The sequence below is a fragment of the Gastrolobium bilobum genome, unplaced genomic scaffold (genome assembly GCF_033153095.1).
Source record: "Gastrolobium bilobum isolate Gb01-03AN ecotype WA unplaced genomic scaffold, APGP_CSIRO_Gbil_v1 utg7904, whole genome shotgun sequence".
NCBI classification, from domain to species: Eukaryota; Viridiplantae; Streptophyta; class Magnoliopsida; order Fabales; family Fabaceae; genus Gastrolobium; species Gastrolobium bilobum.
In genome coordinates, this window is record NW_026899548.1 from 508,124 (window position 1) to 534,529 (window position 26,406).

A 26,406-nucleotide genomic window follows, 5' to 3' on the forward strand; every position below is an offset into this window, starting at 1 on the left:
TTCTCAAAAGCCTCAAAACAATTTAAGGTTTCAATGTATCCATTGAAAATTTTCTAAACTTTCATGTAATTAAACCCAAAATTTCAGATTCAAAATTTCCTTAGAATATTTAATGAAAATATACATATGATATATGGTTAGAAAACTCTCATCACGTAAAACAAAAAACCCAAGGTTTTCAAGATCAATTGCAAGAAATTTCAAATGAAATTTTATCATGAACTTTATGTTCTATATACAAATTTAGAATTATTTTTATAATTAAAAAAATGGGTCTTATAATCATATATGATAGCTTTGATACCAAATAAAGAAGATAATTTTCAACCCATTAGATATGTGAAAAGCCGTTGTTTAGTAATTTTGAATGTTTGTTAAAAATTATATTATTTGTACTAATTAAGAAAATTATTTTAGGTTTTAAATTTTTTTATTAATTTCATTGCATTTCTTTGTTATTTTTTTATGGGGAAGATTATACTTACAACCTATTTTTGTTTACAACATTTTACAATCATATCTTAACCGTTGATTTTCGTCAATCAATGGTTATTATTTTCGCAAATTAAACTCATTAACTAATGTTTAATTTGCAATGAATGATAACCATTGATTGACAGAAATCAACGGCTAAGATATGGTTGTAAAATGTTGTAAACAAAAATAGATTGTAAGTATAACATTTCCCTTTTGTATTGACTCTTGTAATTTTGAATGTTTGTTAAAAATTCATATGATTTTTTGTTATCAAAAAAAAAAAAAATTCATATGATTTTTTAAAATCTTATAAATCCATATTGTACTTTCAAATCTTATAAATTCTATTAAAATCCAATCTTATGAAATCTTGATTGTAAAAAAAGTCTTTTAAAAAAGTCGTTTAAAGTCTCTCGAATTCTAAATAGTCTTTTAAAATCTATAAGATTTTTTAGCTTAAAAAAATCTTTTAAAATCCTAATATGATACACCCCCTAAGTCTTATTCCTCATCCAAACAATTTACTCTGAAGTCAAAAGAATCCTCCTATATATATATATATATGAAAAAAAAACATTTCTCAAGCAGCTTGAGATAAGTTTATCTCCGGCCACCTCAAAACTACGTCGTTTTATTTATTTATTTCCTTATATTAATTGATTCACCTTTGAATGGTTACGATTCCTTTTTTCTCTCTCTTTCTTTATCACCATTGATCCATCTTTGTAAGATTATGATTTAATAGTCGGAGATAAAATTATCTCAATCAACTTGAGAAATGATAAGTCTTATATATATATATATATAGGCTTTAATGTTTCTAAAGTGAATGTAGATAAGTTATTTACATTCGCTCTCAAAACGACGTCGTTTTGAGTTGAAAAATTAAAAAAATATAATGAAAAAGACTATTATAACCCTGAAAAAAATTATAATTACAAAAATACTTTGATTTCTGCCTCAAAACGACGTTGTTTTGGGCTCACTGTAGATAAGTTATCTACATTGACTGTAGAAAAAGCAAACCCATATATATATATATATATTAAATTTTTATGTGATCTTTATAAACATTTTTTCATGTGTTGTTAATGAAAATACTATTTCATGTGATCTTTGTGAATAAAATTTTTTATCTTTTATATTTCAGTTAGGCTTAGGCCTAAAAACTTCAATTTGAAACTTGGTAGGCCTTATAGGCCGTGTTTGACTTTTTAGTTTTTATAATAGGCTAGGTCATATCTATAAATCAAGTCTTTAATAGGCTAATAGACAAGTAAAGGCTTTAAATATTTTATATAGATTTAGGCTATCAAAATCAAAGTATGACACAATCTGGCTTATCTATACGCCTAGTGAGACCCATATGGGGCCATTTGAAGAGAAGAAAGAGAAAAAGAAAACATATGAATTATTACATTTTTCACAGGGTGCTACTTTTTATTCTTCCATGTATCAATGTCCTATTTAATCCGATTATTAATTATTTGTTTGGAAATATACCTTTTTCTCCTTTTAAAAGATGGCTTGTTTTTTAAAATTCAAGATAAAAAAGGATGTAGTTAAGCACTTAGCAAGTTACATGCTTTCAGCAAATTGATTTCGTAGCAAACTAGATTTCACAATTGTTTATAAAAAGAACCAGATTTCACAATTCGCATATGTATCGTATACTATACTTGCATGACGCCTTGATGCACTAGGTTAGAAAAGCGCTACATTGAACTACACAACTCAAGAGTTCCACTTCAGATTCCCTTCCTGCTATGTTTTGTCCTCTGACATAGTTATTTTGTTGAACCAATACTTTAAGTTTTGTCCAATAATTAAAATAGAAAATATGACTTATTATTCTTGTATTGGAGTAAAAAAATCATTTCCTAAATATAATAGAGAAACCCATATTCGAAATTTAATAATTATTTTATTTTATTTTATTTGTAATAATATTTAAATATATTTTTAACTTTCTATACATAATTTAAATAAAAAGGTTTATTATGTTTATTTTGACATCTCAATCGAACACTTTTATGACATGAAAAATGTTTATAATTATTACTCTTTATTTTATTTTATGAAATAATTTTCTAACTCCTAATTAATATCATTTTGATAAAATTTTCTTAAAGATATTATATACGAATCAAAATATTTATTTATATTATATTTCATTTATAAAAAATTTGGTCCAACTTATACAAATATTATTAATATAAACACAAAATAAATATATCTTTAATGAAATTTATACAAATTAAATAAAATGATAATAACAACCTCCAATTAGCCTATTGAGTTATTGAATTATTTGTTGGTTGGTGTAGTATTTGGCCAAGTGGTTTTTGTATGTTGGAGACTTGGAGAGATTTTCTTTCGCTTGAATTGCTGACATTCTCCGGTTCTAACACACGTGAGTGTCTTGAGATAGACAGATGATGTAAAGTTTTTGGGATGTTCTAGCAAAAAACGATGGAGTTTTCTACTTGTAGATCGAAGAATATAAGGAAGGTGTGGTTGATAATGTCGTGAGATGGATAGTTGTGGTGTTACTGCTTGTAACACGGGAGAAATTCATAATCGTATCCACGGGTCGATTTTGACTAGAGAATATTAGAGGTGTTGAACAATAATGTCTAGCTGGAAGAGCTATATCTACGGAGTTTATGATAAAGATGATAGACAATGAAAAATTCTGCAACTTAGGTCAAAATCTGATGGTATGAAAAATGTGTGTGTATGAGTCAACTCTTAGTGGATAGAAAGTATTTCAAGTACAAGTGTAAAGGTTGTAGTCATGGTAGCAAGTCTTGTGAATGTTATAAATAACTTATGAGATTATCTCCTCATTAACTATAGGGCATCATGTATAGATGAAGTGTACTAGCAGTTAAAGAGGTTGGACAGAGTGGGTGGTTTAGCAGGTGACTAGTGGTGTGATACAATGGTTAGTGGGTGGTTATATATAGACAATGGCAGAGTCAGAAGTAAAACTCAACTGATGCCAAAAGATCCAACCACGTAAAATTTAGCCGGTATTAAAGTTGTATTGTTTATAAAAACTCAACTAGTGCTAAAGTTATATCATAATTTTTTTAAAAAAAATTGTATCATTTCTAAAAATTAACTGGTGCCAAGACACCAGCTGGCTAACAAGTGGCCGCCAGTGTATATAGTGTAGAGAAATTGAGAAAAAGTGGTGGAACGAGATGCTTAGTCCATATCATGCGGTGGGGTGAGAAAGTTTGGACAATTTAACTAGTTCAAGGCAAGGCTAGAGAGTTTGAGGTAGACTTCCAGACTCTTTGCCTGATACCGAACCATACAACTTGTTTCAGGAGATTTTCAAAAGGTCTAGAGAAGTCTCTATGAGTTGGTGTCCTCCCAAATAAAATTAGTTTCCTTCTTATGCTACAGGCAGCTGTTGATTGTGTTAAAAGGATAGAAATTAGACAGTTGGAGGATATAACGTTACATGGTATGCAGCAGAAAAAAATTAGATAAGATAAATTATTTTGAGATTGTAGAGATATATAGTCCACATTGGTTGTATGAGCAACTAATGTGGAGTTTATAAGGCCTTGGGCACTCCTACCCTTTGAGCTAGCTTTTGGGGTGGTGTATCCCAAAGTTCTTTACATGGTATCAGAGCCTCACCGTCCCCTAAACCAAAAATTAGGCCTGTGCATAATCTACGCTTCAAGCCCAAAGGGCTCTCGTGTGAGGGGGCGTGTTGAGATATATAGTCCCACATTGGTTGTATGAGCAACTAATGTAGAGTTTATAAGGTCTTGGGCACTCCCACTCTTAGAGCTAGCTTTTGGGGTTGCGTGTAGAGATATATAGTTACACATTGGTTGTATGAGCAACTAATGTGGCCTTTATAAGGCCTTGGGCACTCCCACCCTTTGAGCTAGCTTTTGAGATTTGTTTTTATATATATCTCAACAGAGATCATAGCATTGGTAGTAATTTTAGAGGAGCACCTGAGTGATCTTGGCAGCAAAAATCCTTTCGGCCTGCTAACGACCTGAAAAGTTCTTCCCAATATAAATCAATCGGAGGTGGTTAACAAGGTTCTTCGAATTAGCATTATGGGAGATTCTACACAGGGCATGTTTTTCAGCAAACCAGTTGTTTTAAGTGTTGCGAGGTTGGTCATTCGAAAAGAGATTATCCTTAGTTGATTCATGGATTGAGCCAGCGTCACACAGTATCCTCCTCTATAATGCGAATGGTAACACATTGTTTCAAGAGTAGTAGTTGGCATGATGAGTTTGCAATAATCTAATAATCTTTCAGTTTGTATCAAAATCGTGTTCATAATAACTTATAAATTTTTTGATAATTACAGTTTCTTTCCTCCCTCATCTAATCACAAGATGGTTACCAAAAGTGAGAAACTAATGGTTTCTTGCTGCCAACAGCGTTGTATTTCAAAACTGATGTCCAAGCCCCCAAAATGTAGAGCTTCTTATAAAGGCAAATAATTATTACTGGTGATTGGCAGCAATAAAATCTGATACCTTTTGTCCCTATTTGTAGATCTCTGCTGTGAAATATCTGGTGTTGTTCTTTGCAACACTTATAGGAAAGAATTGGTATATTCGTGTGTATAAAGCTCCATGAATTCATGCAGCACAATAAAAGGATTTCTCAGCGAATCGTACTCATGGCTGTTACAAGTTTTGTATGTGAGCAGCATCATATTTAAGCAACAGTGCATAAAGCAGCTCATTCCATGAATCAGGCACACCAGGCAGGCACCAATGGCTGCAATCTTGGCGATGAGGAAGCACAGGACCCACGGTACGACCCAGATAATAGATAGATGAATGCCCATCTTTTCTCTGAGCAGTCATCTGGGTTACATTCAATACCTTGAACTTGGTAATTTCAGAAGTATTTATGTGTGCTGATAACACAGCATTGGCTGCTTTAAATTGTGACCAGTTGTCATTAGGCACCAATGAGGAGCCAAGCTCTGGTACTGTTTCCAAATGACAGTTTCCACCATTTCTCCAATCCCCACCTCTGTGAAACATATCAGACCAATCAATTTAGTTAATAAATTGATGACTATGGAAGCACTTTATATCATTCAGAAAACAATATGCAAATATATGATTCACAGAACCCAGGCCTAGGGATCCAAAAATTTAGGTTCAACAGCGTTGGATCAGTTCAAATATTAAATATTTAGAATATTCAAGGCAGTGGTACACAATTGTACAGTATAGTGAGGTAAAAAAAGAAGTCAAACAATAGAAGTGCAGGGAACTCATCATTTGAATTGCCAAACAAACCTGAAGTGTACTGGGGCTAGAGTACGAAAGAAAACCTGCGTCTTGCTATGATTTACTGTTTCTTGTATCCAGTTCAACACTGTCTCAATGGACCTCTTGTATGCATCTTCTACCTGCATTTCCAACTTCACTTCCATACCTTCTTGGAAATAACAGCGCCTGAACAAATATAGAAAAATTTCAATCCTTTTTCCAGTCCAAAAATTATAGATAAATGTCATTATGTCACAGACTCACGGTTTAAGAGTGATGCAACCACTAGTTTGGCATAGTTGAAATTCAAGGAATTAAGAAGGCACACAGTTAATCATATTAGTGGATCTTAGTGCCACGGTTTGCTCTGATTCAAATCTGATAAAATATAGAGTTGATATCTTACATGGATTCAGCAGAAAATCAGATGTCTTGGGCATCATAATCCAATCAACTGAAATTTTATCTCAGCACAAAAGGAAGGGAAAGGTGAACTCTTGAAAAACAATAGCATGGAAAATAATAAATAAAAATAGCTTGAAGAAAGGAATGGCAGAAAAACAAAATGGGAAAAGATCCTCTTATAACCATTCTTTTTAAACTATCATTTCCCCATAATTAATTAATCATCATCACAATTTCAATCCCTTTTGTTATCATTCTGGAGCTGTCTAATTACCACTAAAAGATAATAGATAAGAATAGCTTAAGTTATAGATATTCAGGACCCCATCAAGAGGTGAACAATCAAGCATTTCATCCGGGGTTAACAGGTGGGAAAAGCTAACCCCTGATGCAACCCAATTTTAAATGTCATTCTGTTTGAACTTTTTTTTACCAACGTATTTTGATATTTTAAAGCTAAACTAGTGACAGGAAATGCTGAATCAATAAAAATCTGGGGAGGATTGAAATACCCTCTTATGGTTTTCTCATAATTCCACCAGTGCCCTGTGTTAAGAACCAGGATATCTGCATCTCTCCACTTCAAAGAGTTCCAATCCATTTTATCCACTTTCAGAGTTGTCCTAATCTTTCCAGGAGCTCCAGTAGGAGGCCTGCTCTGCAATACAAGAAATGGAGCTCTATAGTATTCCACTGTACAGTTAAAATCCCTGAATTTGAACACCAAGAACCCCTTGTGCTTTGTAATTGGGCTGCCGTTCACTTCATATATTGATTCCTTGTTAGGAACTCCAGAAGAGAGCATGCATAAGAGCGACTCCCATTGGTTTCTCCCAATTGAGTCCCCAACAAACACTAAGCGTTTGTTTCGCAGTTTTTCCAACATCTTTGTTCCATTGAATCTGTTTTTATTAGTGATAAATCAAAGGTGTAAGTATACTTCCTTTACTTTTGCATTAAATCAGAGGAAACAATATTACAACTCAATATAAATGAAACAATTGAATACAAAGCCATTGGCCTCATCGATAAAACCCCATGATTCATTGGTACCACCAACCTCAAAACATCACAACAGAGACAAAACTAGTCTTTGATTTCAGCATTCAAAACACTGACAGGTAGGCTACTGTGCAGAAATAAAATTATTGAAATTCACCAATTTTATATTTTTATTATTATTATTTCACAAATACAAACAGGCAGTATAAAAAATAAATAAATAAATAAACAATACAAGATGTATAAAAGGCCTGTAGACATATGAAGGAAACAAGGGTTGCTGTTTATTCCAAATGAAGGAAAAGATAAACGAGAAAAATATTGAAAATGACGTGGAAGCATGGAACAGGAAAACGAAAGACAAATATTTACTGGTAAAATAGGAATGGTACTTAAATTGTCTTCCACCGTTAATGAAATGCAAACGAAATTGAACATTTCATCATTCTTGTTATTTTTCACGGAGCTTCATATTCTGAAAAAAGTGATTCTGAAAAAACGGATAGCTAAATGTAATCCAACCGTTAGGTCTCTGTCAAGATGCCGGATAAGATGGTCGCTGTCAAAGAGGGTTTTAAAGATATTCAAAATCATACACATTGAGTTTTTTCCCCTTTATTTTATTATTTTTTATTTCATTCCAAGTTCCAACTTGCCAAATACTCAAAATTAAGGATAAACATTGTTTGCTGGTAGCATCATACCAGATTTTGTTTTTTTTTTCCCTTAAAAAGACAATTGAAATTATTAGACCAGCAATTTAATTTACCATCTTCATCTTTATTTTCTCAGAGTTGAAAGCAACGAAAAACATAATCAACTTGAAAGTGATAAAGTGAAACTGTGAAAGCAATGAAGAACAATCAACAAGCATCAAACCTCTACCTGGGTAAGTTGCAATCTTTGGGTTGCCATCTCCATTTGGTGTAAAACAAATCACGTCGTCCATTCTCTGAACACCGAAATCCTTCATCAAGAAAGCTGCAATCTTTTGACTGATACAATGGGTAGCTCTCATCCCAAACCCATTTCCCATCAAACAAATCACACCCACCACCCTTCTCTCCAAGAAACTCAACTCTGCGTTCCTCAGTAGAGCCTTTTATCCGCAGCCAAGTAAACCTCTGAGGTTGATCCAAGAACCCAAATCTTGTAGCAAAATCTCTGTTATCCAAATAGAAGAAGCAGCAAATCACAAAGGCAGTAACAACAACAAACCCAAGAACGCCCAGAGACGGCTCAAACAACCTAAAGCGCTTAGCCCTCTTAAAAGCTTCAAAAACTGACATGGCTTCAACTTCTTGCTGTTATGAGCTCTTTTAAGTTACAATAAAATTCAAATTTTAGATTCTGGGTATTGCTCTAACGGTCGCAGTGGTCAACACTGATGACGGGACACACAGAAAAACGGAAACTTGTAAGCACAGAAGGGTAGCATGCAAGCAACATGGCATTCATTCATGCCCCACACCACAATTAATCAGAAGCATCTTTTGTTAGCTTTAGCTTTGCTTGGTAGGTCAGTTTAGTAAATACCATCAATGAAAAGCCGAAAGAAAGAGATGGGTGTAACGAAAGCAAAGGAGTATTCATTCACCGGTTTTCAATTATTTTCTTTTCTAGACGCAGTGAGATTTGGTGAAGTATTGATTAAAACAAAACGGGGATTTTGCTTCAGAGTTATATAAGACAACTTGGCAATGGTGTAAACGTGGGTGAGTCCACTATACCTCTATCTCTATGGTAATTGACTAATTGGAATGAAAATGGGGTAACGGTAGGATGACACGTGTCACACGTTCGTTTGAAAATACTGGAAGAAATTAGGCTTCTGAATGGACCGTAATACACGCGCCAAAAATGTATGAGTTGGAGGTATTGTGAAATTTGTGGGTCACTGTCTTGTGTTGTCTGGGAATTTTGAGTCTTGTATCTGTGTCAAATTCATAAACTTGTATCTGAATTCGATCACCCTTGCCGGGGATTTGATTAAAATAGAAAACATGGCTTAATTTAAGATAAGCTGAAGAAATGCGGTATATTGCAGGTTTCTTCAGCTAAATATCAAGAGATTAAGTGCTATCTTAAGTTCTTTGAAATGCGGTATATTTCAACCTAATGTATTTACAGGTTTCTTCAACTAAAAAATTCATATATTAGGTTGAAATTTTTAGTAACTTTGAAATTAGTAATTTATTTTTGAGATATTGCAGGTAAGAATTTTAGTTGGTTAGCTGAAGAAATTAGTAATATACCGCATAATGCTAATATTGACATGCTAGCTATTATTATTCGCTTGTTTGTATCATAAATAAATTAACTTTGAAATTTAGTGCTTATGAGATGAACATTTTTTTTTTATATTCAACTCCCGTTTTGATGACTATCAAATATTCTGAATTGTTGTGTTTTCTCATAAATCTCAAATAAATAGCTTGTCACCGTAGGACTATTTTGCTTTTACAACCATCTGGTCCCTTGGACACCTAATTATTTGTCACATTACTAACACTAACCCTGTTGTACATAATAATTTTTCGTCCTGGTTTTAGAAGATTTTCTTAACTCTGCCCATGTGTGCTTGCATGCATGGCCTGTCCCAAGCCAGGATAAAGGAGGAGGGTTGGCGTCAGGTGTTGCGAACCGGCCGTAAAAAACAGCTATATTTTTATGTGATGAACCTATATGATTTTTCGTTGGGGCGTACCCTTCATAGCGACGCGTTGCACCGGGCCCCGGGTGTAGCGAAAAATGGGCTAGGGTCCTTGCCACAAGGCAAGGCGCTGCATCGGGCCCGAGGTGTAGTGAAAAGTGGGCTAGGGTCCTTGCCCCAAGGCAAGGCGCCAGGTCTTCACCCGGATTTGGTGAGAAGTATGCCAGGGTCCCAACACGCAGATGGGCGAGCGTGGCGGGCAGGCACAGCCCAGGGGTTAAGGATGAGATTGGGAAGCTGGAACATAGGAACCTTAACGGGTAAATTGAGGGAGTTGGCAGATGTTTTTGCTAGAAGGAAAGTGAATATTGTTTGTTTGCAAGAAACTAAGTGGGCTGGAGAAAAGGCCAAGGAAGTGGATGGAACTGGTTTCAAGTTATGGTACACAGGTACGAACAAGAGTCGAAATGGTGTTGGAATTATGATCGACAAAAGTTTCAGAAATAAAGTTGTGGACGTCAAAAGGAAAAGCGACAGGATTATTCTGGTTAAGCTTGTTGTGGGTGACTTAATCCTGAATATCCTCAGTGTGTATGCACCCCAAATTGGATTGCAACCAACTGATAAAAGCCAATTTTGGGAAGACTTGGAGGAGGTTTTGAGGGGAATACCTCGAGAGGAGAAGATTTTCGTAGGAGGAGATCTAAATGGTCATGTTGGTAAAAACAATGGAGGTTTTGATAGAATCCATGGAGGTTTTGGCTATGGGACGAGAAACGAGACTGGAGAAGATATCTTGAATGTTGCACTAGCCTACGATTTGATGTTAGTGAACACCTTTTTTCAAAAAATGGAGTCACACCTGATCACTTATCATAGTGGCCATAATCGTAGTCAGATTGATTTCTTTCTGGCTAGAAGAGAAGATAGAACTTCTTGTGTCGAATGTAAGGTCTACCCTGGAGAGTGTGTTGCTACGCAACATAAGCTGGTAGTCTTGGATGTTCGGTTCAACAAAGTACGTACAATGAAGAAGAGGGCTCAGAATCCAAGGATAAGGTGGTAGAAGCTTAAGGAGGGAAAAGAGAGAGAGTACAATGATAGAATGTTGCACGAAGGACCTTGGGAGTTTGATGGAGGAGTAAATGCAATATGGAATGAGATGACTAAGTGTATTCAAAATTTGGGAAGGAGGGTGTTGGGAGAAAGCAAAGGAAATGGATTTCATACAAAGGAAACATGGTGGTGGAATGGAGAGGTGCAAGAGGCAATTAAACATAAGAAGGAGTGCTTTAGATCTTTGCATAAAAGTCCCAATGAAGAGAACCTGCAAAAGTTTAGATTGGCGAGAAAAAATGCAAAGAAAGCAGTGCGAGAAGCGAGAGGCAAGGTTTTCGACGAGTTGTATAAAAGTCTTGGGAGCAAGGATGGTGAAAGAGGTATTTATAAACTTGCAAGGATAAGGGATAAGAAAAGTAAAGACCTCACTCAAGTTAGATGCATCAAGGATGAAAATCAAAAACTTCTGGTGAGAGATGAAGATGTAAATGAAAGATGGTTGAAATACTTCAACAAGCTGTTTAATGGGGATGGAAATACAAGCGAGGTGGACTTAGAGGACGCATATGATGATATGAATAGAAGATTTGTACGCAGAATTAATACACATGAAGTTAAGGAGGCTTTAAAGAGGATGAAGACTAATAAAGCCTTGGGGCCTGATGGTGTCCCTATTGAAGTGTGGAGAGGCCTGGGGGATGTGGCAATAAAATGGTTGACCAATCTTTTTAATAAGATTCTCCAGACGAATAAGATGCCTGATGAATGGAGGAAAAGTATGATTGTGCCTATCTACAAAAACAAGGGAGATATACAGAATTGTTCAAACTATAGAGGCATTAAGCTAATGAGTCATACTATGAAGCTGTGGGAGAGGGTTATTGAACATCGCTTGAGGAGAGATACCAAGGTTTCTGTAAATCAATTTGGATTTATGCCAGGAAGATGTACCGTGGAAGCCATTTTCTTGATGCGACAACTAATGGAAAGATACCGAGAAAAGAAGAAGGACTTGCATATGGTGTTCATAGACCTTGAGAAAGCATACGATAGGGTTCCAAGGAAAGTTTTATGGTGGGTCCTGGAGAAGAAAAAGGTTCCATTAAAGTATGTAAAGGCAATCAAGGATATGTATGATGGGGCTACTACATGTGTAAAAGCTTGTAACGGATCATCAAGTTATTTTCCTATCACGGTAGGTGTACACCAAGGGTCGGCTCTAAGTCCTTACCTATTTGTCTTAGTTATGGATGAACTAACAAAAGATATTCAAGAGGAAGTGCCATGGTGTATGCTTTTTGCAGACGATATTGTGCTTATTGATGAGAGCAAGGAGGGTGTTAATAGAAAACTTGAATTGTGGAGAAGCACATTGGAATCCAGAGGATTCACATTAAGTCGAAGCAAGACTGAGTATCTGAAGTGTGAGTTTTCTCTGGTACAAGATGAGGACCAAGAACCTGTGCATCTAAATGGTCAAGAGGCACCCAAAAAAAATGCTTTTAAATACTTGGGCTCCATTTTACAAAATGGTGGAGAGATTGATGAGGATGTAAATCACAGAATCAGAGCAGGGTGGATGAAATGGCGTAGTGCATCTGCATTTTTGTGTGACCGCAAAATTCCCCTGAAGTTAAAAGGAAAATTCTATAAAACGGCAGTACGACCGGCAATGCTATATGGAGCGGAATGCTGGCCAGCACATAGGCAACATGAGCATAAGATGGGAGTAGCAGAGATGAGGATGTTAAGGTGGATGTGTGGGTACACAAGGATGGATAAGATAAGAAATGAAGATATTCGACGAAAGGTCGGAGTAGTACCGGTAGCCGAGAAGATGAGAGAACATAGATTGAGGTGGTTTGGGCACGTGATGAGAAGACCCATGGATGCTCCTGTAAGAACAGAAGTTTGTTACCAAGAGCTAAACACAAAAAGAGGCAGAGGTAGGCCGAAGCTTACTTGGGGGAAAGTAGTAAAACAAGATTTAATGGAGTGGGATATAGATTGGCGGACAGTATGTCTTAGAAAGGAATGGAGAAAAGCTATAAGTATGGTGGAGGGTTAGACTCGCTGTTATTCCTATGTTCCAGATGGTCCTTTTTTAGTCTTTTTCCCCTTCATTTCCCCCACTTCTTCTTGTCCCTTTCTTTTTTACTTTTATTTATTTATATATACATATATTTTTATTTCATTTTATTTTATTTTATTATTTTATTTGTGTATTTTTATTTATTTATTTATTTATTATTTTTTTTTACTTTTTTTCAACCGTTTTGTATCTTTCATGTGGGTTCATCTACCACCGACCCCAATTAATTTGGGATAAAGGTGTTGTTGATGTTGATGTTGATGTTGTTTTAGAAGATTTTCTTGAGTTTATTGCTCTTTTATATATATATATATACACACACTCGGACAGAGACAATGAGTGGAGCCTTTTTTTGCTCATTCTGATAAATAAAATGGGGTTCTTCATCTTGTCACTTTTGGAAGTATAAGAGAGATTCTTGCTTGGGTTGTGAATATGGGAGTGTCATTTGCTCATGTTAATGAAACATGGCATGAATTCCCAGATAGCCTTCTTGGATTGTGCAAAACGTTGTGTACTGGCTTGTTCTCCTGTTTTCAGAAGACAACAATTCTTGATAAGATCTGTGGGAGGCTCCATTGGAATTGATCAACAAATCCATTCTAGAGATATGCAAGGCCTAAGGTCTGTTGAGGTTGACTCTGAGAGTATTATTCGAGCAATTATTCCAGCCCTTGATCCTAGCAGACATAAAGGCCAGGCAGGTATAACATTCTTGTAATTCCCAATGAAAAAGTAATGTCTTTCGTTAATCATACCATGTTGCAATTTACTTGTTATACAGCTATGCTTCTTTTTTATTCCTTGTCCGTGTTATAATTTTTTTTTTACCATCACTGAAAGTATGCCGGGGCAAGTTTCTTTCTTAGTTCTTTCATTCATTTCATGTGGTGAGCTGTGTTAATCTATAATAGATAATTCAGAAATTTATATTACATGTGACTTATGTTTTTTATTTTGTGGCTGAAGAAAAGAAGAAACATCTAATGTTTCCTTCACATGTTTCAAATCAGGAAATATAGCTGTTATTGGAGGCTGCCGTGAATACACAGGTGCTCCATATTTTGCTGCAATTTCAGCCTTAAAAATTGTTAGTACCTGCACTATTTTACTATTTAGCCTTTTCCCCCTGGCACTGAATTCTCCATTTGGTTCACTTGATTGAATGACTCACAGATTACCTTTTTTTTTATTGGTATCCTGACTCACAGATTACCTTACTATTTCTTCAAGTTTCTATTTGTCTATATATTTTGAAGTTATTTCTGAACCCTCTTCTCTCTCCCCTCCTCTCTTCCCCCATAAATATAAAAACTATTCCTGTTAATTTAAATTATCCTACTATTTTCCCACCCATGCAGGGTGCAGATCTATCCCACGTGTTTTGTACAAAAGATGCTGCTCCTGTTATTAAAAGCTACAGTCCTGAGTTGATTGTGCACCCTGTTTTAGAAGAATCTTACAATGTCAGGTACACAACTTTCAGTCTTCTACTTAATCTTCATCGTTCTGTATGGACATTTCAAAATCAAGTGGATGTTGTTTTTAATGAGAGACTAATTTCAGGGAGGAATACAAAAGATCTATGTCAAGCAAGGTTCTTGCTGAAGTTGATAAGTGGATGGAAAGATTTACCTGTCTAGTTGTTGGTCCAGGCCTTGGAAGAGACCCATTTCTTCTGGTATGCTTTCTCTTGAATGCTTCTCTGGGTGCCAGCTTTATTAGACACATGGGTATCTTGCTTATCTTTAACATATTGTGTTTACTCTTGGATTTAGTGCTATCTTAAGTTCTCAACTTTTCTTTCTCATTTTTAGTGAGTTGTGTCCATTTAGTCTTTTAGTTATATATCTTCTGACCAAATGACGTGTGACATTAGATTGGGGCCTGGTTATAACTATACAGTTTACACAATTCCCTAATATGTACAACATGTAACCGTGGAGGGTGGTAAACTACATTCATTCTTTTTTCAGTAAGCATATATTATCTCATCCTTTCATGTAATGTTAGTTATAAATATGGATTATTCTTTCTTTTTTAAAAAAAGAAAAGAAAACAGCTATGGCATAATGAATAATGATGACTAAGAGACTGAAAAACAAGTCTCGTTATAAGAAAATAAACTATTGGAGAAGAACCCAAGAACTTTTTTTGTTTGTTTTTATTCATGTGAAAGCTCGAAGGGGAGGCCTTAGCACAACGGTTGGTGCTGTCACCATGTGACCTGGAGGTCACAAGTTGGAATTATGTAATTAGCCTCTTACTAATGCAACATAAGGTTGCCTACTATACACGCACACAATGGGCCTGACCCTTCTATGGATTCTACCCCTTATTTATGTGAAAGCTAATTTGGCTTAAATTTTGATAAAGCTTGAGCTCATAACTCTTGAAACTTAAAACTAATTTGTACTGAAGTTCTAATAATAAAGTTTTTCTCTTTCCCTGTTGTGGTATAGGGACATAGGCAATACATTTTTTTCATTTGAGATCTATGATATTGTCTTATATGCTTTTAATTTTATGACCCTCCACCTGCCAATGTCCATGATCTTTTTATTCTAATATTTGCAAGATGTTTTCAGGACTGTGTGAGTGACATCATGAGACATGCAAGAAAGTCAAACATCCCAATAGTTATAGATGGGGTATGTATATTAAGGTTTAGACACCCTGGCGCTGAGTTAGTGGGGTTGGATATGTGTTCGATTCCCGCTGAATGCATTCTTGGGGAGGGGGCTGAACCTTTAGCCATCACTGTTCCCCCGCACTCCAGATTAGTCCCATAGCCGGCTCAAAGAGTCGAAGCTCGTGGGGATACCAGAGGGAACCAACTCGTCTCAAAGAGATAATTAGGGTTGGGTAACTCCAAAAAGGTTTAGACACCCGAGACATGGCCTGATTAACATGTGCATATTCTTGCATTTTAAGACGGTATATATTTGAACATTCTGGTCAAATTTTGGGTGATTTTCAGGATGGACTTTTTCTTGTTACAAATAATCTTGACCTTGTTAGTGGCTATGCCTTAGCTGTTCTAACACCAAATGTCAATGAATATAAGCGCCTTGTTCAGAAAGTACTGAGTTCTGAAGTAAATGACGTAGATGCTCCTCAGCAATTGCTATCTGTTGCCAAACAGTAAGTTTCTTGTTTCAAATTACCGATTTTGTGTCAGTGTTTTCAGGCAATTGATCCTTGTGTATTTATTGTATTCTATTTATGAAATCTATATCTAGATAGTCAATTTGAGTATGCAAATTCTGTAAAATCCAAACAAATACTCTTACTAACAGAGATTTAAAAAAGTATCAGTTGTGATATACAAAAAAAAAAAAAAAGTATCAGTTGTTTGTCTTTATTCTGCATTGTGAAATTTACTTGCTTGAGCACAGTGCGGAATGTGAAAGCAGAATATGATCCTTTTCATGTCTTGCTAAAAGAAAATTAGCATCATTTAGCAATACAAGGAATTAGATAATGGCATAATTCCAAGTAGTTTGCTTTGATGCCAGATGCATTTCAGTGATTTTTCATTATTATCTGTGATTCAGCACACCATTTTAATGACAATTATGGACTGTTCATGGGTAGGATTGGTGGTGTTACTATCCTAAGGAAAGGAAAATCTGATCTCATAAGTGATGGTGACACAGGTAGGTTTTTGGTAAATGTAAGTCTTTCTTTTCCAGAGAGGTTCAAGATGAACTTAGTTTCTCATTCATCGTTCTTTCACTCGAACATTTTGCAATTGCAATAAAGAACTTTGTCGTTCTAAATTTGTCTAGTTTGGTGCATATGTTGGGTGTCTCCTATGCCTGAATTGAATAAGGGCTTTAGGTTTTGGAACAGACAGAAATGTTCTACCAAGCATGACCTAAAACCTGGGGATGGTGCAATAGACAGTCCTGTATGCACATTGCACCAGCATATGTAATATCATAATAGAGATTTGCAGATATGGAAATCATTTGACTGTGGTTATATTATTATTCATACAGTCAAATCAGTGAGTATCTATGGTTCTCCTAGGCGTTGTGGTGGCCAAGGTGATATCCTTTCTGGAAGGCAAGTCATTTTTCTTTTTCTTTTTCTTTTTCTTTTTGGGTTTCCTCGACGGGAAATTTTTTGCTATATGTTTAGATGCCTCCTCTCTTTTGTGAGATGGAGTTTTTTTTCTTCGAATAATTGATTTTTCTACACCTTCCTTCACTCTTCTATGCTACCTATCCATTTCAAAATTTGATGATGTACTTGTAGGAATCTCATCAGAAATGCGGAAGCGCATCGAACCGACACGACGAGGGAAAAGATTAACCTTCACCGGCGTAGTTATGTGACCACGAACAATAGTTGTTCCCTCTATGATCGATCTTCCAGACTATCTCTCGAGGAGGATGAGATGGTTGTGTGGGCAACCGTTCAGATGATGAACGTCTTCCTCTTGGGTTTGTTTCTGATGATCTGTTCACCTTGGAGGCACAAGAGGAGAAAACTATGAATATATACGCTTAGGTCTTAGACATAACTCAACCCTAAGCCTCATGGGCTCAAGTGTCACTGAAGCCCAATAGGACTTTAGTGACCAAAAGAGCATATATCCAACAATTTCCCACTTGCTCTTTAAGATACAAACTTGAGTTCGTAAACCCAAGACCATGTAGCCCATAAGCTATCATCATCTGATAATATACCCCATCCCTTGTCTCGAGCTAGCCTGGGGACCTACCATTTGTCATTGATCAAGGCTCTTGATAATCTTTACAAGATTATCTAATTCAGTGCTACTCCACTAAAAACCCGAACGTGAACTCCAAGAATAATGACATTTATAACATTAATATGCATTGCCCCTTTATAGAATGTCTATAATTCATTGATTAGTTTTCTGTAACCCAATCAATTATTTATTTCCTTGACTTTGATAATTTCTCTAATGGATTACATGCACTGGCCAGTGTCTTTAATATCCAAGTACCGAAATATATCAAGGGGACATTTCCTATAAATTCCTTGTTGTTTATCTCATAAATACTGATAATCAAATAATCTCACTCCCAAAACACCGAGTTATTGGCCGTCAAAAGATCAGACCTCACCCGTTGGTAAATCAAAGAATGAAGACTATTTAATTACCTATTTATAATAAACTCAGGATTAAGAGCAATCACATAACTATAGTTAACTGGAGATTTGATACCTTATGACAGAAAAAACAACCTTAATCAAATCTCTCCTTGATCCTTTCAATGTGAATGTTATTTCACACCAATATTTTACAATGATTCGGACAAAACTATTTCATAAAATATTGCAGCCTAAATAAAGTGCCCAACTTTATTTAATAGCTGTGAATCCATTCATCAATTGTGAGAACCTATGATCATGTCCTCCATGAACATATCCATATGATCATATACTCCACAATTTGATCCGGACCTTTATGTTTGTAAATAGTGCGCAAAATAAATAAATAAAATCTTATTTATGAAATTCAGAAAATTATTTTATTGTTTCATCATCTTACTCCAAGAGCACAATGAAACCAATAACTCCCACTTGCTTAATGCAAGTCTGGGATCCTCCTAAGACCCAAAGAAGTAACATACCTCTCGAACACAAGTTCAGGCAAACTCTTAGCAACTGGGTCTGCAAGATCCACCTCTAATGCTATTTGAGTTTAGTGAGAAACTCATAGCTCGAGGTTGATTTTCTTGAGTCAATATCCACTTGAAATAACTGAATTTTTGAAAACTCAGCTTTTCAAGACTCCCACTAGAATATACCAGCATATAATCTCTCGTTCTCCAAAGATACTTGAGTACATGCTTAACAATAATCTAGTATTCCTCTAGGTTCAAAATGGTACTATCTCACTACTTCCACTGCGTGACAGATGTCTGGTTTAACGCCCAACATGATATACGTGAGTCTACCTTTGCCAAAGCATAAGATATCTTGCTCATGCATTCTTCCTTCTTAGAAGTCTTTGGTCACTCCTTAGGAAGATGAATTCCACATCTGAGAATTATAATTCTTCTCTTAGAATTCTCATGTTGAATTTTGGCAAGAGTTTTGTCAATATAAGTAGCCTGAGGTGATGCCAACAACTTATTCTTCCGGCCTCATAAGAGTTTTATACCAAGAATATAATTGGCTTTCACAGTACTTCCATACCAAAACACTAACTTAGCCAACTCTTTATGCTTGATATTACATCCACATTGTTTCCAATAAGGAGCAAATCATCTACATAAAGTACCAGAAAAAACTACTGTCTTCCGTTGTATCCTTTACATACAAATACACATCATTCATCAAGGTTCTCTCAAAATCAAAATTTTGATAACCTGATCAAAACTGATGTTCCAAGTCCTGGATGCTTGCTTAAGTCTATGAAATAGACTTTCACAACTTGCATACCATGTGTTTCTACCAATTTGCTATAAACCCTTTTGGTTGTTGTATGTAGATATCCTGACATCCAACTCCCAAAATGAAATCTCATAATTGAGACTTATAGCAACTAAGAGAATAAGGATAGACCCAAGCATGGCGTCTGGCAAAAATTGCCTCCAAGCTAGCTTTGAAGGTTTTCACCTTCCTGTCCATCCTCACTTTGCCTTTTATGTCCACATGCACCTTGTGGGTTTTACCCCTCTTGGTGTTTTTACTAGGACCGAACAAATTTGAAATACAAGTATTTTATCTCATTGTTCATGGCTTGAGCAACACTTGATCAACAACATCTTCTAGTGCATTATCGTAACTAGTAGGATCAATATCACTCAACAAGAGACAACTTGAGAGTTAACAAGGTTCTCTTCCACTACGAAGGTACTGCACTAGACCTTGTGTATTTATAGGTAAAACAAAGAGTGGATCAAATGATGGATCTTCAATTTCTTGAGGATCCGCTTATCCTTGATATTGTTCCTTTACATGTGATACTAATATTTCTACTAGTTTCACTTATATATTATCATGTTGAATTTCCATCATGGTTCTCTTGTTTGTTCACTTAGAGATATATCTATCCCCTCTTGAACAATCAAGGGAACAGTGGATGAAGCTTCTAGAGATTCTGGAAATTCTTGATCTGAGATAAATCTCATCAAGAATAACCTAACTTAAGAGCTTATAATTTCTTATCTAGTCCTCCTTTAAGAAAATCATGTGAGTGTTCACTTAGATTATCTTGTCCTTAAGACTAAATAAGAAATTATCTCTAGTTCTCTTAGGGTAGCCAAAAGATATGCACTCTTCCATATAAGATTCCATCTCATTTGACTGCTGTTGTAGGACGTGTGTCGTAGCACCCTAAATCCGAATATGGTTTGATCTGGGCTTGCACCCTTTCCATAATTCTTTAGGTGTCTTTACAACAAACTTTGACGGAATCAAGTTAAGAAGGTACATTTCCTTCTCTTAGGCATCTCCCTTGAACAACATTGACAAAGATGAATAACTGAACATGATCTTCACCAAGTCTAGAAATGTTTGATTTTCGCATACTGCAACTTCATTCAACTAATGCGTTCTTAGAGTTGACAGTTACAAAAACTATCCCCTCTTAAATCAGGTAAGACCTGAACTTACCAGACAGGTAGCCAACACTTTAGTCAGACCAAAGTGTTTTTGATTTGAACACCTACATGCTTTTCTGCCTCAGACTAAACCTCTTGAAATTTCCAAAAGCTTTAGACTTATGGCGCACTTGGTTCATCTGTCCAAATCCAGAGTAAACATTCATATAATGAAGTACTCATCACCTCTTCTGGTCTGAACGCTAATTGGTCCACATACATTTGTATGTACCAGTTCCAGTTGAATAGTTGCGCAAAACCTATTTGGCCCTTGTAGGATTGCTTGGCCACTTTACCTTCCAAATAGGACTACCATGTAGCTGTTAGTTAAAAGATTCTTGAACTTTCAGTCTCTTTTTTAACTAAAAAATATTTTCTACTTGAGATAATGTGACTCAATCACAAAGGCCAAAGTTATGTTTCATTTGAAACTTTTATTTCTTTGGTGAAAATCCTTGTTCATCATCCTTTCCATTCAACACAAAAATTTAGGGGGTATAGGACAAAGGTAATAAAGACTATTTAAACAATGTACCAGAAAAAAAAGACGAAAATGAACTTCGAAATGTAACTGAGGAATCAATTGCATTGTCAACCCATGTTTTAACCAAAACAACTAACAAAAATTGAATTCCTCCTGAAATCTGGAACAAATAAACAGTCACCCAAAACCATAGTCTTATTAATAACTTGTCTTACTGCAAATGCAGACACAAGTTCCCAATTTCAAGCTTAAAATATCTATGTCCATTGCTGACAAGTATGCTATGTTTGAACTACTACAAAGAGTAACAAACATAATCAGTGATTCCTGAATCAATAATTCATTCACTGATCAGGCCTTGATATGCCCATGTCAGGTTCTTTTCATCACCTCTGGGCAATTTTTCTTTCAGTATCCCTTCAATCTGCACTTGAAGAACTTGTCTTGCGGCTTCTTCATAGCAACTGGTTTGACAACTGATAACCAAGTCTTTTTGTTCTTGTTACCACCATTGGGTTTCCCTTTGGATTTAACAAGACTCTTAGCAAAACTTGCACCGACTGCATTCTGTCTAGCAGAGCTGCTAGACGCAGCAAACATGTCATTAAGAGTCTGAAGCATTTTTACTCCACTCTTAATCATGTACACTTTCTTCTGCAAGTATTTGGAAAGACTGACAATAATATAGCAGCGAACTACCATATCTGCCATTTCCCAATCTGAGAAATGCATCTTAGTTTCCTTAGACGCATTCTCTGCAGGTTGCTATGGCACTCGCATTTTCAGGACAAATTTTAGCTTCCATGTTTTAGAACAATATCAAAGATTTGCTTTTCACTTATTCATAGTTGGTACCATCTAGAGGTTTTCGACTCAAAATCATTTCTAAGATATTTTCTGAAAAACATATAAAGCACACAATTACAAACAAATAATGCAATAAACAAACGAAGTGCAAGTAGATTCTCATAACTACTCTTGTTTATTGTTAACAATCCTTTAGTTTATCTTTACAAGGCTTACGATGGGCAAGTGACTTGTAAAAACCAAAATTGTTATTTGGGCTTTCAGTGCCATTGCCAGAGCCTCGATGGGAGGGTTAACAATTTTACCAAAATTGAATGTAATTAACCATTGTTTAATTTCAAAATTATCCTTAGTGTCTAAGCATTGCCGACGATGGGCCATACAATACTTTACTAAAATTTTGAAATTGTTAAGATTTAATCTAGTGAAATCTGATTATCCTTATCTGATGGGGCTTCAGCGATAACCATTTCACTAATAAACCCACAAATGGAGCCCGCATGTTTTAAAATTAATTAATTTTTAAAACCTTCACCCATTCAACATTTTTGTTTGAGAATTTTCATAAGCCCTGTCGAATTCATTGTTTAATTTCAAAATTATCTTTAATAACTTAGTATTATCGACGATGGGCCGTACAATACTTTATTAAAATTTTGAAATTATTAAGGCCCAATAAAATCCAATCATGCTAATCCGTTGGGGCCTCACATGATTATTTTATTGATAGGCCCACAATGCGCCTGGAGGTTAAATTAATTTCTTAATTTAAATCTCCTCCATAATTATTTAGGTCCAATCTAATAAAATCCAATCATGCTTATTCGATGGGACTTCACATGATTATTTTATTAATGGTCCTTATAATGCGCTTGAAGGTTAAATTAATTTTTTAATTTAAATCTCCTTCCATTCAACATAAGCAATATTTTCCAATTTCCAAGAATTATTTAATTGAGAGTATCCTTTGTTTGATTTCAAAAACTATGTAAGCAAGAGCGCCGATGAACGGTGCATCACTTAACTTATATGAATTTTGAAATCATTAAGGTACTAAAATTCGGTCATGATAGGCAGCGTGTGCTTCACACAATCATGATACATGATTGTGGTATGCAGCGTGTGTTTAACACATTACCATTTTAGTAGACCCACAAATTACTCGCAAAATAAAAGAATTCTCTTAGGAAATTTTCTTACTAATTGTCTTGATTTTAAACTCCAAAAATAATCAATTTGATTATTCTAGATTTTACCAAAATCATAATAATTAAATTAATTTTCGAAATTAATATAACCATTAATCTAGATTTTGTTTCAAAATCATAATAATCATAATTTTATTTTACCGGAATATTTAAAATCAAAAACTACACGCATAAACTATCATACTAGTCGGTTCAAGACATAATAGCTACTATGCAGTAATGACATGTGATCATGCAACAATATGGCATCTTCCTATTCTATATGACATGTTATTTCATACATCATGTTTAATCGCACATATAATTCATACAATTCAATTAAAGCATTAAATAATAAATAAATAACTTTAATTCATGGCTTTCCTATAATAATCAATAAATAAATAAAATTACAACTTTGAAATTCTTTTTCCGTCCAGCCCCTAGTATCTGTCTCAAGCCCCTTTAGGGTATCTATGGGCCCACAAGCCCAAAGACCCAATCCTTTGCTAGAAACCCTAGGAGACAAAAAAAAGGAACCCTAGCCAACTGTTTTGCCACGCCGTCCGCCGAAGTCATCTCAACACGAAAATCCAGGGGAAGGACCGCCACGGGGAGACGAGAACACGGCCGCCGGAACCACCCAAAAAGGGTGTGGCACGCGCCCCCACGCGCCGTATCTTTCTCGGAGAGTGAAGCCCACTCTCAGCCACTTGTGGTGGCGAGTGGCGGCGCGTGGAGGCTCTAACGTCCGTGATCCACCCGTCATTTTGATCGTCTTTCCGTCCTCTTTCCAACCATATATGGATCGTCCAATTCCGAGGTCCAGAGGTCCACAAAAAGTCTCGGACAGTGTTGAATCCTCATGTTCTTCGCAGTTTCTTGATCTCCAATTTTTACAGAAATTCGAAAAATACATAGAAATTCCAAAAAAAAAAAACAAAAAACAGCAAGGAAGAAACCTAATCATATGGGATTAGCCTCCTTGTTACAAATCAAGAAATACATGAGAGAATCTAACCATGGATTAAAGCGATTAACTGATTAAAATTAAAAGCAATATCGAATAAGAATTATAAACGAATGATCACCATGAAATAAATAACAAATATAGAAAAAAGATGTCATATTTTCAAAAAATAATTTTCAAAAACAATCACATGAATTTATTTCAAAACTGGTTCTTTTCCTCGTCGCGATCCGGCTCTGATACCAATTGTAGGAATCTCACCAGAAATGCGGAAGCGCATCGAACCGACACGACGAGGGAAAAGATTAACCTTCATCGTTTTGATTACCTGGAAGGGCGTAGTTATGTGACCACGAACAATAGTTGTTCCCTCTATGATCGATCTTCCAGACTATCTCTCGAGGAGGATGAGATGGTTGTGTGGGCAACCGTTCAGATAATGAACGTCTGCCTCTTGGGTTTATTTCTGATGATCTGTTCACCTTGGAGGCACAAGAGGAGAAAACTATGAATATATACGCTAACTCAATCCTAAGCCTCATGGGCTCAAGTGTCACTAAAGCCCAATAGGACTTTAGTGACCAAAAGAGCATATATCCAACAGTACTTTCAGGTAGGATATTGATTTTCTCTTTCAATCAATAAATTCTACCCTCATCCGTTGACTGCACCCCACTAGATCTACTAATTAAAATACTTTAGGTCTCGGGAAGGAGATTGTTTGTGTAAGTAATGCAGGTAATGCATACTTCAGTTGTGAATTATCCTTAGCTATGAGAAAATATTGATCCTGGAGTAAAGCAAATCATTTACTGATTGGCGGAAAATAGAAACTACACGAGTTTAAAATTTATGGTGTTGTCTAAGTTTGAATTGATGGAAGTAGGGGGAATGGAATGACATTTCTTATCATTGTTTGGATTTTTTCAAATAGGATGGATGGAATAAATGCAACATGTAGAATCCATTCCACCCATACTCCAATTTTCTTCCCCTCCCTCCAAAAACATCTGGGTTTATAAGATGCAGCCAACTTACATTTTACGAATATAATTATTAAATTACACTTTTGTCCTGTAAACAACATCAAAAGCTTCTTGACACCATTAAGGGAGTTCTCAACGTTGGTGCGTTTGAGATAAGGGTAATATGAGGGCAAAAATTCAAAATTCAAAATTCATGCCATTCCATTCCCTTCCCTTCTACTATAATTTCCAAACTAGAGAGTGGAGACTTTACTCCACTCCATCTTTGATATCCAAACAATGGTATGGGATCTTTATTCCAATCCATCCTACTTCACTCCATTCCATTCCATTATGTACCCTTCCCCATTGACCATTAGAATCTGAAATTTTGTCAAGTATACTGATCTTAATTGGTGCAGTGTTGCTGTCTTCTTGTCATGGGCACGTCAACATATCTTAGCTGCTGATCCTATTTCAAATCCCAGGTTCTCTGTCATAACTTTCCAGATTCTACAAGAAATGTTTTTTCTGTTTTGCTTACATGTACAGGCCCATCTTTAAATACCTGCTATATCCATAATTATATTTTTGTTCCAGTTATAAAAATCCAACAGTTTTGGGATGCATAGCTGGGTCTGCTATATTGAGGAAGGCTGCAGCACTAGCTTTCTCGGATAAGAAAAGATCAACAGTTACTGGGGACATTATTGAATGCTTAGGGAAAAGGTAGTGTATTCTAGACAGGCATTAGTTTTGTGACTGTGACTTATTTTTAAGCTTTTGCATTTTTTGTTGCAGTTTGGAAGGCATTTGTCCTGCCAGTTAATTCCGTTTCTGTCCTGCAGACACTTACCACTAGCAACTAATTTGATGTTATCCTGCTAGAATCTTTTCTTTCTCTTTAACTTCTTTGAGTTTTCTCCTTTCATGTCTTTATTTCTCACTGTCTGTTCTGTATAGTCTACTTGAATGTTTAAAATTTGTCTGTTTGTTGTGCCATGATAAAGAGTCTAAGAAAGTTTGTTGACCAGAGTTTATCCCAAAATAACGATGTACCCTGAAGTATCATAATGCACTTCAAGAAATAAAAGGTACATATAGAAAACTGCTTAAAATTAAGGCTCAAAAATACTATGGGAGTGAGTATGTTGCAACCATATTGCAAGATATGGGACTTAGAGTCTCATATCGGAAACATAAGATTCTTGTGTGGTGTTTATATGGACTTTAGGTTCTCCTATCTTATGAGCTAACTTTTGGGATGAGATTTTCCCAAGATTCGTATAAATTGGTATTAGAACTTTTTACTATATCTCTTAGTTGCAATCGAGCAGCGCGACTCGGCCGGTGACGTTAGCATTGCAGTGTTCGTGTAGAGCTAGTAAAAGACCAGCGTAAAATCAGGCCGCGACCAGCGTAAAATCAGGCCGCGTG

At 35.7% G+C, this 26,406-nt stretch overlaps 2 protein-coding genes across 2 annotated transcripts; one reads left to right on the forward strand and one right to left on the reverse strand.

Moving 5' to 3' along the window:
* Nucleotides 1-4,082: 4,082 nt before the first annotated feature.
* On the reverse strand, nt 4,083-8,621 carry LOC133291338 (protein trichome birefringence-like 11; the record flags this gene model as incomplete). The annotated part of the gene is made up of 6 exons (XM_061489591.1): nt 8,565-8,621; nt 8,049-8,467; nt 6,674-7,063; nt 5,784-5,942; nt 5,182-5,511; nt 4,083-4,104 (listed from the first exon to the last, which is right to left on the reverse strand). Coding segments are annotated over exons 1-6 (1,377 nt in total), but the record flags the coding sequence as incomplete, so codon positions are not given.
* Nucleotides 8,622-13,427: 4,806 nt separating this feature from the next.
* Nucleotides 13,428-25,798, forward strand: LOC133291323 (ATP-dependent (S)-NAD(P)H-hydrate dehydratase). The gene is made up of 11 exons (XM_061489576.1): nt 13,428-13,671; nt 13,981-14,057; nt 14,329-14,438; nt 14,534-14,648; nt 15,556-15,618; nt 15,948-16,111; nt 16,565-16,626; nt 16,972-17,038; nt 25,392-25,457; nt 25,570-25,698; nt 25,771-25,798. The coding sequence occupies exons 1-11, from the start codon at nt 13,428-13,430 to the stop codon at nt 25,796-25,798; spliced, it is 1,125 nt and encodes a 374-aa protein (XP_061345560.1).
* The last annotated feature ends 608 nt before the right edge of the window (nt 25,799-26,406 follow it).